Source organism: Aspergillus ochraceoroseus (assembly GCF_002846915.1).
Source record: "Aspergillus ochraceoroseus IBT 24754 chromosome Unknown P175scaffold_2, whole genome shotgun sequence".
NCBI lineage: Eukaryota > Fungi > Ascomycota > Eurotiomycetes > Eurotiales > Aspergillaceae > Aspergillus > Aspergillus ochraceoroseus.
Genome location: NW_024468477.1, coordinates 19,237 through 32,311, shown reverse-complemented (window position 1 = coordinate 32,311; position 13,075 = coordinate 19,237). Strand labels below are relative to the sequence as shown.

At 34.7% G+C, this 13,075-nt stretch overlaps 3 protein-coding genes across 3 annotated transcripts; 2 read left to right on the top strand and 1 right to left on the bottom strand.

Annotated features, from left to right (window-relative positions):
* Positions 1-3,368: 3,368 nt before the first annotated feature.
* P175DRAFT_0125946 (uncharacterized protein) lies at positions 3,369-4,418 on the bottom strand. Its single transcript, XM_040892388.1, has 2 exons — positions 3,456-4,418; positions 3,369-3,395 (listed from the first exon to the last, which is right to left on the bottom strand). Exon 1 carries the CDS (start codon positions 4,265-4,267, stop codon positions 3,536-3,538), a length of 732 nt encoding a protein of 243 aa, XP_040753627.1. The 5' UTR covers positions 4,268-4,418; the 3' UTR covers positions 3,369-3,395; positions 3,456-3,535.
* Positions 4,419-4,622: 204 nt separating this feature from the next.
* Positions 4,623-6,194, top strand: P175DRAFT_0125885 (uncharacterized protein). The gene is made up of 3 exons (XM_040892387.1): positions 4,623-4,946; positions 4,999-5,619; positions 5,676-6,194. Exons 2-3 carry the CDS (start codon positions 5,030-5,032, stop codon positions 6,184-6,186), a joined length of 1,101 nt encoding a protein of 366 aa, XP_040753626.1. The 5' UTR covers positions 4,623-4,946; positions 4,999-5,029; the 3' UTR covers positions 6,187-6,194.
* A 638-nt stretch (positions 6,195-6,832) lies between these two features.
* Positions 6,833-7,601, top strand: P175DRAFT_0529265 (uncharacterized protein; the record flags this gene model as incomplete). Its single annotated transcript, XM_040899674.1, has 2 exons — positions 6,833-6,847; positions 6,903-7,601. The coding sequence occupies 2 exons, from the start codon at positions 6,833-6,835 to the stop codon at positions 7,599-7,601; spliced, it is 714 nt and encodes a 237-aa protein (XP_040753625.1).
* Between the last annotated feature and the right edge of the window lie 5,474 nt (positions 7,602-13,075).

The following is a 13,075-nucleotide window of genomic DNA, read 5'->3' as shown; positions in this document are numbered from 1 at the left end:
TTTTAACTTGCTTAATTATCTAGTTTAAATATCAAGATCAGTACTTAAAGCCGCGGATAAGGATAAGAATACTAATATAAATAAGTAAATAGCTTATCTAATACTACTAGGTGGCAGCCTAGAATAGTTAGCAGCAATATTAGCAGGTACTTACTAACATAAGATAGCTAAAACTAAAGAAGAAACTAAGCCAAATAAAAGCTACTAAATTACATGGAAATCAGCATTCATGGCGGGGAGGTTAATATAACTAATCTAATAAGATAGAATACTAGTCTCTAAGGCAGAAATATAAAGATAGAATAGGTAATTAGAGAGTCTAATTAGAACCTACCTAGATTAGCTACTAACCCTTCTAAAGATATACTACCAAGTTAAAAACTATCTACTATCTAAAGAATTTATAAAGGCAGAGCAGGACTACCTAGCTAGCTATAAAATAATGAAAATATAGGTAGAGGTAGATAGACTTAAGCATGTAAAAGTACTAGAATATAAATAAGTATATATATATAAAAGTAATCAAGGCAGTAACTTAACTAAATATAAAGTATATCTAGTAGTAAGAAAAGATTAATAAGAGGATTTAATAAAGGACCTATATATTATAATTCTAGTAGTAAGATCTCTCTAAACCTTCCTAGTAGTAGTAGCCTGATTTAATCTAGAATTAAAGTAATATAATATTATAAATATATTTATTAATATAAATAATAATAAGGAAATATATATAGAAATACCTCTAGAATATTAAAAATTAGGTAAAGTATTAAAGTTAAAGAAAGTACTATATAAACTTAAATAGTCCCCTTATCTATAGTAGATAACTCTCTAAAAGGTTCTAAAGTTACTAGGATATAAACCTATTCTATATGAATTATATTATGTTACTAGAGGCAGGATCCTAATATTCTTTTATATAAATAATATTATATTTACTTATTACTAAAAATTATTAGTATAAATACAGGCTACCACATAAGAGCTTCAGGACTAGTTTAAGATAATAGGAGAAAATAACCTGCAATAGTTCCTAGGAATAGAGATTACCTAGGATAGAGAGAATAGGCTTATCTAGCTAGGTTAGTTAGTATATATTAACAAGATTACTAACCTAGTAGATAGAAAGGAAGGTTTAGATATTACTCCTATATTAGTAAAAATAGTGCCCTAGAAAGATTAAGATAGAGTATCTTACCTATATACTTAATAATATTAATAGAAGGTGGGATCTATAATATATATAATAATTATAACTTAACTAGATATTATATTTATAATATTCTAGCTATCCTAGTACCTTATAAACCCTAGTAAAGAATATTATACCAAAGCAGATTAATACCTATAATATTTAAAAAGAATAAATAAACTTGCCCTATAACTTAGAGATTTAGATAACTACCTATTATATAGTAATACCTTATTTATAGATAATCAGGACTAGAGAAGCTTGCAGGGGTATATTATAAAGTTATTTAGAGGTATAATAGGGTAGAAAGCTAGTAAGTAGGTAACTATAATAATCTCTATAATTAAAGTAGAATTATTAGCATTATTATATATAGTAAAGGAAGAAATCTTTACTAAATATTTGCTAGATAAAATTTAGGTAGAGTTAGAGAATCTAACTATTAATATTTAATATAATAATATATAAACTATCTAACTAGTAAATAAGAAAATTAACTATTTAAATATAAGGCTATGCCATGTAGATATCTATAACTACTAGATTAGGTAGGAAGCCTAGAAAGGAAGGATAAAAGTATTATATTATTCTACTATTAAGATAATTATAGATAGGTTAACTAAGGTGCTACCCTACTAAAGCTTCAAGGCATTTATAAAGGATTTGAGGATGGTAGAAAGACTAAAGTTAATGGATAACCTACTACTAGATATAGTTTAAACTTATCCAGGATAAGGATGGTATCTTAAATTATGTAATTGTAGGTTTAAACTAGATAAAATCCTTTGAACTTGAGGGGGTGTGTTAAATTAAAGGTATATCTTGTGATGTACTTAGTAAGTAAAGGGGGGGTTATTACCCTATATTAAGGCCTTAGGCAAGCACACAACCCCCCAATAGACACACACATCAATATATCCGATCACCTGCTTCCATTGAGCTACCCCTAGGATCATCATATATCCGACAACATCAGCAAATCACATGTGGTCATGTGACACCGCATGATAGATAATCCACTCCAGTCAAGATCCCGGTGCTTTACATCAGCAGTCACACATGATTACATTTTTTGACCCCTCCACCTACAAGTCCAACTCTCGGACTTTCGCAAATGATACCCCTAATCAACATTCGGTTCAAGTGTTCATAAATCCAAAATGCGACTCAAAAACATCTCAGCCCAGTTGAAGGACATCCTTGATGCTATGAGGAGGCTTATCGCGGAGGACAAAACAGATCACTTAAGGGTGGATAAAAGTGGTTGGCAGTATGGAGGCAAAAGTTTCATCGAACTTGTGGATTTGCTGCATGAGAATATGAGCGAAGAGCTAAAAAGCCAAGAAATTAATGTCAGTAAGTTCTGGCCTCTTCAATGGCCATTTAGTTGTTAAGTATCGCAATAGGTGGCTGGATGTACCGTGCGACACTTTTTAAGAGGGGCAAATATAACCCCATCTGATCCAGCGAAACGATTATTAATTATCCCAATCAATGGAGTTTCGACTCTCCTCCCTGGCGGCGAACTACCTCTAGATACCTATTGCTTCATCAACGACCGACCGACGCTCTCCGGCCGAGATATTGATGTTGTTTTTGTCGCATTTGACTTACCAGAGAAGAAAACATAGCCTTTGAGATACAATGCATTGGATGCTGTCTGTACGGTTAAGGAACAGTCTGAGATATGGATGTGTTGACTAGAGGATGGAAAGTCATTGCATCATTATGTTCTAGTAGAATCTCGTGGCTATCACCGTTTTGCCCGGAAAAAGTAGGCATCTACGGCTCCGTACCACTACCCTCAAAACCCGGATTACTGTTTCCGGCACTTGGCGTTGCATGCATACGGGGGATTGAAGGGGTCTGAAGAGCTTGGGGATCAAAATGTGGTAAAATGTCTTGAAGAGGGTCGAAATCGGGGAAAATCTCCCGAAGCGGGTCGAAATTGGGGAAAATCTCTTGAAGGGAGTCAGGATTCCCATACAAGACATGCTGGGGTGGATGTGATTCTGTATTGGTAGAATCAATTGCTGGAGCATGGTTGAGTCCCTGCATAATGCGATCATTTCCTGCAACACTGTCGATCACGACTGGTTCGACTCGCAAATTCGATAGCCCACGCATGCGTGTTTGTTTAGATGGACCCTGTTCAAGAAACTCGTCAGATTCGCGCGAGTGTTTTCGATTACGTTGTTGGCTTCTAAATTCCTCTAAATGTACATGAGCTCTGGAAGTCATCGTAACAATGCGCTTTACTTACCACAAGACTCGTGGTATTCGGATCGGCAAGTGGACAACCATTCTGCATTTTCCTTGGCCAGTTTTGACCATTCCTTGGATTTATGAACCATTTTTGCTAATGAATGGAGGTGCGTGTAGGTGAGATCCCGGAAATATCACGAGCACTCCATGATCCCCATAGATATTCTCAAATGCATGATACTTTAACCCATGTTGTATAGATTTCCGGGTTTTTTCACCCTGGGACATAACAGACAAATATTCAGTAATATGACCCTGTGACTTTCTTTCTGTATTCCTTGCATCCAAATTCAAGAGCGAAGAGCGAGAACAATTATAGGTGGTTTGTGCCCATGTCATATAATCTTCGGCCCATGAGTATCGCCCCAGCCATCCGCGAAACTTTTGAGAAACTGTGGCTCGACGCTCTGATAGCGCAATATCAACGTTTCGGGGATCATCGCATGTCCAGTCATGGTTCTTGGAAATCGCATTCTTCTCAGTCTTCTTCACGAAAGAGTGAATCATTTTGGATTTACGCTGGAGATTTTCCATGAAGGAGACAACCTCAGGTGCTATCAAGCTCCCGCCGTTGTCGTCACAATGACTCAAATCTGAGTCGTGAGGTTGATGCTCTGGTTGATGTTCTGGTCGATGTTCTGAAGTCGGCAATTGGTTTGATGAAATTGGGGAATTCAGCGTTCGCCCCAACGTATTGATAGCAACTTGTATTTGTTGTCGTTCATAATGCGGCAAGGTGTGAATAACCAAATTTGGTAGATTTACTGATATGAATTGAGCCGCATCCAAAATTTCTTTGAAAAGATCCATTTTGGTCAAAGGCAAGGAAATGGAATGCTAGGCACAGTGAGATGAGTGGGATGTCAGGACATATTAGGACCTCAGGCCGCTGCTACTCTTGGCTTTGGCCCGGGGGCCAAAGCCAAGACCTTGATGTTGTCGCACTGCAATGACACGTCATCTAATCTTGCGTTTTGTAGCATGAGCACCAATTTATCGACTCCAGGGTGTATTAAAAATTAATCTACTATAGTGGGGCAAACCTCTTCAACAGGTCAAAAGACTGTATGAGACCTCTGAGGTTGTCTAGCTATCAGGCTGAGCTGAGTGCGCTTATAGAGGGGTGGAGGTGATTGGGTCTAGAGTGATGGTTCCTGGGATCAACATTTCACCTACATGCACTTTAGTGTTGGAATGTGAAATTTTACCAAACGCGATGGCTCCCTGGAAAACAAAAAGGTCGCCTATTCTTCCGTGTTTGGCGGGCATTGATGCTCGGACATCGTAAGGCTCAACTCGTGTATCTTGGGACTCGATCATCTCTGGAGGACCCGGTGTTGCCCGCATATAGAGGGCAACAATGAGCTAAAGTGTATGCACGGGCGCTTTCTATTCAGTTACAATCTACTCGCCCCAGCTTTATGGCAAGAATGGCTGTTTACATATCTGATCGGCTGCCTAGCCTCGCTAGCTTGTGTCAGTATAAAAGGCAGTTGGCCAACCTCATCTCTTCCGGGCTGTTCAGCTTACATAATCTATAGGACTTTTTGACTCATCGTTTCCTTCAACAATATGCCCAGTTTTACTGTAGAAGATCTTTTGAATACTTTCCCCCCACCAGTTTGCGATGATAACGACGCATTCACACCTTCCCAGAAACCCTGGACGAGCGAATACCCTATCTTTCCGAGGCAATATGTGACTCCCTATCCAGAAACCCACGCGGGCGTCGACGAGTTCCTCGGTCCGGGTGATAACCCTTCTGCGGCCGACTTTCTGGGCCTTGCGACTCCTGCCCACCGTCCAAACCCTATTAAGCAACATATACTCAGTGAAGCCGATGTCTCACGGGATTTCGATCAAAATATAGCTCCTGGCACTGCTTTAGCCTTCTCTGGTCCTAGTGCGGTTACCATGGTTCAAGGCCGGCTTCGACCAAATGGACCTGAATTACGCCAACGATCCATGATGAAACCACCCACGTCAACATCAGCAAGGAATATTGATTGGCAATTCGAGATGCTACATCCGGATTCTCGTTATATCACGAGGGCTGCAATAGTAGGAGAAATGAAAAAGCCTCGGTCTCTGATCATAGCGGAGTGGGTAGGGGAAGCCCGTCCAGGCGCAGTGACACAACTTCTTATGAAAGAGATTAGAGCGTATGTATCAAAATAGTACTACCACTGGCCTAAGCTAATATATTCTGACTTTGCAGATATGCTCATTTATATCAGTGTCCCCAGGCCTTTTACTATGATTCAAAATACCTACTCCTCATTCAATTTCGCGCTCTATCGGCGGATGAGATCAGGAGTGAAAATTGTCTAATCGATATATGTGCAATTCCTCGAGAATCTCTCCATCAACTCCAGTGTACTATGCAATATGGCCTTTACAGGCTGACTTGGCGTGGCTGGGTCCGCCTTAGTGCAACACAAAGCAGCACCAATCACCAAGACCGACTCGTGGCATCACGCGTTAATCTTCGTAGCTCCCATGGTATGGTGCGCAGGTATGAATTCTATTCCGGGCTACCTGTCTGGATGGGTCGTGATGGAAGCGAGGACTTCAGCCATCCAGATTACTGTAATTCGCGTCGGGACTTCAGATGGACGTCTCAGCAAGATGGTGTTTGGGCGTGGTACATTCATATGGATTGGATAGAAGATGATACCGCGAATTGTTTTGTTCATTCATACTGGCCGCCAGTCCAGCGTCTACTTTAACTGCCGTATGCCTAGTTTAGTAAATCAATTCATATGCGAATATTGGAAAGTCCGGGTTCTTGTTCAGAAATGGTATATATTCAATTCCGTGCGTATCTTCAGAAAAACAATGCATAGTAAAGGAAGATTACTATCAACACTAGATTATAAGTGCTATGACGTCCTAGTCTTGGCATTTCCAACCTAGGCCGCGGGGGGGGGGGCTTATAGATTGGTGTTAGAAACCAAGAGCAGCGCGCAGCATCTCTTATGTAGATTATGCAAACCCAGTCTGTCCACTAAGTGGCGAGTGAATAATTACAAGCTACCTCCAAGCAGCAGGTACCTAGGTAGGGTAGAGCGCTTGAGCCAGAATCCTTGGCATAGCCTTGAATTTAATTGGCTGCACAGATCATAGATGATGGACTAATGACGGTCCGATATTCGCGCGCGGCTTCACGCCCTGCCTCTCTATCCCTTTGGCAAATGTACAAGGAATGAGCACATACTGATTCCTGCCGCAAAGCTCACGCAAGGGGCAGCATACATCATTATCCATCTAGAGTACGACCCTGTTACCTAGATAGCAAGCCATAAATAGTCTGTGGGCCTGCACTTTTCCTCGCCGACACTTTTCCTTATGCTGCCGATCGCTTTACCACAGAAAATGGAGCTATTTCAGGTGAGCGACAATGCATCGTCCAGCTGGAGAGCAATTAATTCTGACATAAGATTAGACCACCCATCTACACGTGGACGGCCAGAACCTGGCAATAAGAAATATCGAGCAACTACATCCCCAGCGGATTACAGTGCACCGTGTGACACTTGAGCCAAAGTCCAACTTTGGGACACTGATAATTAAACAACAAAAGGATGGGTGGAATAACGAATTTGAGGCCGAGAAGGAAGCGTACCAGAGACTAAGCAGTCTCCAAGGGGACGTGATTCCGAGCCTCCTCGGCGAGTGTCGATTTAATGGGCACCCGGCACTCATTCTCTCCGATGTAGGTGGGGCCACTCTTCACCAAATCGCTCGAAGCGACTTCAAAGTCTCAGATGAAGTTTTGAGGGCATCACTTGAAACCGCGCTCAAAACTCTGTATCGCCATGGTGCTGAATATTGGGATCAGAAATTAGATAATTTCATATTCAGCGACGGGAAAGTGGTAATAGTTGACCTTGAACAAATCCAGTTCCGGGAAGACCCAGGCCAGTGGGAGGAACACGTGAATTTCGGCGGCATAGGCTCACTCATGGAATATTTCCGCTCTGCTCGAAATCCACACCGAGTACAGTCTCCGGTTCTCATCCCTCTCCCACCACCACGTCCGAAAAAACATATACAAATTTGGGAAATTTGGGAACTTGATAGAACTAGTGAAATGTCTGTTGTCGATATTAGTCCCTCTTTGCCTACCTCCGGTAGCCTTTAGTATGTGCTCATTCAACTCTTATGTTCTTCCCTTGATAATCTTTACAATTTTCTGTTATGGGCCAGGCTCCCTATCTCTGTTGTCTCTACCCGTCGCCTGGCCTGAACGAATTGTAGAAATATAGGCTATCCCTAATATAGGAGAAAGCAGAAAATTTGTCTTGTAATTAATAAGTAAAGCTAGTTAACTAAGGTACCCCTATATTAACTAGTGCTTAACTGTTATCCTAGCAACAATACATATAACTATCTCTACCAGTTTTTACTATAGTGTTTTACCATTGAGCTACCCCCAGGATTACTTAATAATCCAACGGGGATATAGCTCGGCGTGGGTAGAAAAAAACTCCGCGTGGGTAGAACTAGCATGGTGCTAGTTCTACCCATGATGAACTCTGGACCTCAGTATGGGTAGAGCTAGCATAGTTTAACCTTATTATAGATAGAAATTAATTTTCTACTTATAATAAGTTTATTTCTTATTATTAGGATATATATTTAATATAAATAAAATATTTATTACTTCTAATATACTAGTAATAGGTATATATTTAATAAAAATAATAATTTTAATACTATTATTATTTATTATTCCTTTTTTAACTAAAATTAGCTTTTATATTAATAATATAAAGTAATAATAGTAAATTTTAGTATAGTAATAAATAATCTTAAATAAGACCCTATTTTAGTTAGATAAATAGCTTATTATGGGTAGAGCTAGTATAAGCTAATCTTATTATAGGTAGAATCTCTACCCATATTAAGAGTTAATCTATTCTAGGGTTCTACTTATATGGAGTTTTTTTCTACCCACACCAAGCTATAAGCCCTAATCCAACAATAATGTTGAAGTGAGTTGTTGATTAGGTAACTATCTAAGACTATCTCACTACTCTATCCCACAAGGGTTGAGGAAGGCTACTAGGGTGGCTCTAGGGTTTTGCGGAGGACCAGCGCTGATTGGTCAGCTTATCATAGGGTGGCTCAATTTTCAGGAGTAGGGTGCCTGTAGAACCTATTATATATTATAGCTTAAATTTTTACTAGATATAGATTAGCTACTTAAATTATAGATTCCTAAGTTTTAGAGCCTGTAGGTATTAGGTAAATATATAGTAATATATTAAAGTTGGTTAGGATTCTATTAAAGATTTGGTAGGAAATAGACTTAGATAGTTATATATAGTAGTAATAGATTAGTTATACTAGTAAATTAAATAATCAGGGGCTAGTTTAGCTAAAAAGTCTAGTTAAACTTTAATTTCTCTAAGTATTTTTATTAGTTTTCCTATCTAATATTATATTTTTATCTATCCCACAAGGGTTGAGGAAGGCTACTAGGGTGGCTCTAGGGTTTTGTAGAGGACCAGTGCTGATTGGTCAGCTTATCCCACAAGGGTTGAGGAAGGCTACTAGGGTGGCTCTAGGGTTTTGTGGAGGACCAGCGCTGATTAGTCAGCTTATTATAGGATGGCTTAATTTTCAGGAGTAGGGTACTTATAGAACCTGTTGTATGTTATAGCTTAAATTTTTACTAGATATAGATTAGCTACTTAAATTATAGATTTCTAAATTTTAGAGCTTATAGGTATTAGGTAAATATATAGTAGTATATTAAAGTTAGTTAGGATTTTATTAAAAATTTAGTAAGGGATAGACTTAAATAGCTATATATAGTAGTAATAGATTAGTTATACTAGTAAATTAAATAATTAGGGGCTAGTTTAGTTAAAAAGCCTAATTAAATTTTAATTTCTCTAAGTATTTTTATTAATTTTCTTATCTAATATTATATTTTTATTTATATCTAGCTATTATTTATTTATATTTTATTATAAAATACTAGCTATTTAAGAAGATTCCTATATTATAAATTATTATATATTACTAGTACTAGTATAATATTTATCCTAAAAAGGTTATAATATACCTATAAAAGAAGTATTTTCTCAAGCTATAAGATAGTTAACCTATTACTTAGATAGTAGCTAGCTAGGCAGGAATTATCTAGTAACTAGATAATTTATATATTCCTTATATACTAGATATACTAGTTCTTATTATTCCTATTTATATTAACAGGCTATTATACTAGTATAATTATAGTAAGGGACTAGAGTAATATATATATATTATTATTAGTATTAAATTTATATAAAATTACTAGAAAGAAATATATAATTAGATCTAGTACTAGTTCTATAGAGGGATTCCTGCCTAGAAGTAAGAGAAGTAATAGATCTAGCTTTAGTAATTATTTTACCTAATTACCTAGTAGTAGGTATTTCCTAGTTAGAAAAATTTCTATTTAATATATATTCTATTATATAATTCCTAGCCTAAGGAGTAACCTGTCCTAATTACTACCTATAAGTAGCTAGTTGCGGAGATCAAGGCATGGATAGTAGTAGATAAGTAGGAGGCAGCTACCTAGGTTATCTAGGCTAGGGAGCTCTAGAATATTAATCTATAGCTATACATGACCTACTAGGCCTGGTATTTAATTAATATATATATTCTAGACCTGCTTATAATAGTAGTTACTCCTAATCTTGAGCTAGAGGACCCTGTAAGTAGTACCACGCGCATAATATAAGATATTATAGAATCACTAGTCTAGCATAGCTAGTATATAGTAAAGTAATATAGGAATAGGATCTAAATAGCTACTATATATATTATACTATACTAGACTCTATACTAGCTATTATAAATATATATAGATAAGAAAAGTATTTAAGACTATATCTAATTATAATAGTAGATTTTACTATTTATTATCTATATATAGATAGACTAGTTATAAAAATAGTAGCTATAGTATATTATAATTACCTAGTAGTAGAAAATATAATAATAATTATAGTAAATAGCTATATAAGAATCCTAGTATAATTCTAATTTTATAGAGGTTAAGGATTAGCTCTTTATAATCTAGTTATTTATTATAACTATAATTAAGACTATATATTTAGAGTTTTATATTAAGTTATTAAACTAAAAAATTAAGATTTATAAGTATAAGAGCCTATTAATCTATACTATAACTATATTAGGTTAGAAAAAGGTAATCTAGTAAAATTCTAAAAGTTACCTATTTATTATTTTCTAGATATTAAAAGTAGTATACTTTATACTTATATAAAAAGTATTATAGCTAGATTTATAGTATATAGAGATTATTTATATATAGGCTATAATTATAGAGTAAGGATTATAAATAGGGGATATTATAAATAAAGAGTTAGGATTTATTATTAATAAAGAATATATAAAAGGACCTAATATCCTTATTATATCTTCCCTATCTAGTCTACTATCTAGCCTACTTAGCCTGTCTATAATCCTTATCTACTAGATTCCCTAAACCTAGGGAATGCTATTCTAAGCTAGAGTAGACTAGATAATCTAGTAATTTATAATTTATAGCTAGCATAGGCCTGTAGAGATATTACTAGATTAATAAATTTTTAAATTAAAGATTTATTATAATATTATTATCTCTAGGTATATAATCTAGATAGGATAGGAGTAGTTATTATATAAAAAAATAAGTTTTATTATAAGTAAGTTTTAGGAATTCATGCATGACTTAATTAGGGTTATATAAAAGTTTATAGTAAGATTATTATATTAATTTAATTTAGATTAATAGCCTGCTATTCTATAGGATTAGTTATTTAATAATTCTATTAAAGCTATCCCTAGCTAGAGTTTTTTATAGGATATACAGACCTGGTAGCCTATAGTTAGGTATAGCTAGCTACTAGACTAGATTATGTAAGAACTTGCTATGGCCTGTACCTTTACTATCTAGGGGAAGGTTAATAGCCTTAAGATCTAGAAATATTTCTAGCAGGTAGCCTAATTTAAGGAGAAGCTAGTAGTAGCTATATATTTAACTAGTAAGGTATCTATATAAGCTCTAGAGTTATTAAGTATTTAATATATAAATATTAAGACTAACTAGTACTAAAATATATATATTAAGGATAGTATAGTAGTATTTATTACTATATATTATAAAGAATTCTATACTAATAATAATATAAAGATTATTTATTAGTATTTATTCTAAATAATTAGTAAGTTAGTTATATAATATTTATAGTTAGTATTATTATTTATATAATAACTAGTAATATTCTATACTAATTAAAATTTATATTACTATTCTAGTTACTATTATAATCTAAGATTATAGGGACCTAATATTAGTAGTAGCTAGGACTAGACTAGTAAGTAGTTCCACAAGATATTAAAGTAGAAAAGCTAGACTAATATAAGGTTATTATACCTGCTTAATATTACTTATTATTAGGATATTATAGTAGATATTAGCTATTATTTTTTATATTTATCTAGTATATTCCTGAATAATATATAGGTTAAGTAGGAATAAAAAATAGCTACTATAAAGGTAAATAAGAATCCTAATAAGATTAGGAATATTATAGATAAGTAGGCTAGTTATACTTTCTATATAACTAGGATAATATATAGCTAGGAGGTAATTAAATTTAAAAATAGTACTATTATATAGTAATTAAAATTTCAGGTATCTAGCATGGACTAGTACTAATTTTTAAGATTTATTTAGGAGGACCACCCTATATTAGGTAAGTAGGAGAACCTATAGGAGGAATAGGTAATAAATTACTAGATCTAGTAATAAGTATAATTATAGGTAGCTAATTTAGAGCAAGTATTATAGTATATAATTAAGTAGGAGATTATATTCTATAAAATATAAGGGCTAGCTATTAAAGTTATCTAGAATAGTACTAGCCTAGTTATAGTTATTATATTTATTAAGGATAGGAAGAGTATATTATTTATATTACCTATATATACTATCTTAAGGGATTATATTATTATAATTATTCTATTAATTTTATTATAAGCTAATTTAATATAGTAATACTAGATACTAGAAATTTATTATATATTATAGGAAAGCTACTACTCCCCTAATAAAGCTATAATTATACTAGTCATGCCTAAATTTACTAAAAATTCTAATTTCTACATATTTTTAAACTAGTAGTAGTTACTATAGTAACTAAACTAGATTATTATTAATAAATACTATATAATATTAAATCTATAGAAGGATTTCTGGCCTATTATAGTCTAGTTAGGCTGATTAGCTAGTGCCCATATACAGATAATATATTTAATAGCCACATTACTCCTATCTAGTAAAGCTATATTTTTACAGTAAATTTAATACTAGCCTAGTAAGGTTAGTATATATTATAGCTAGACTAGCTATCTAAATATAGTATATTGCATGCACTAACTAATATTATTACATGGGATGCTCTAGGAGCTATACTAGTAGTTAACCACTCTTAGGGTAATTAGTTTTATCTAGGCATGTATCTATCAGGCTTATGGTGGCTGGGTTATTATATATGCCAATATCAAGAGTCAGGTAGAGACTATTAGTTAGGAAATCAGGTATAAGCT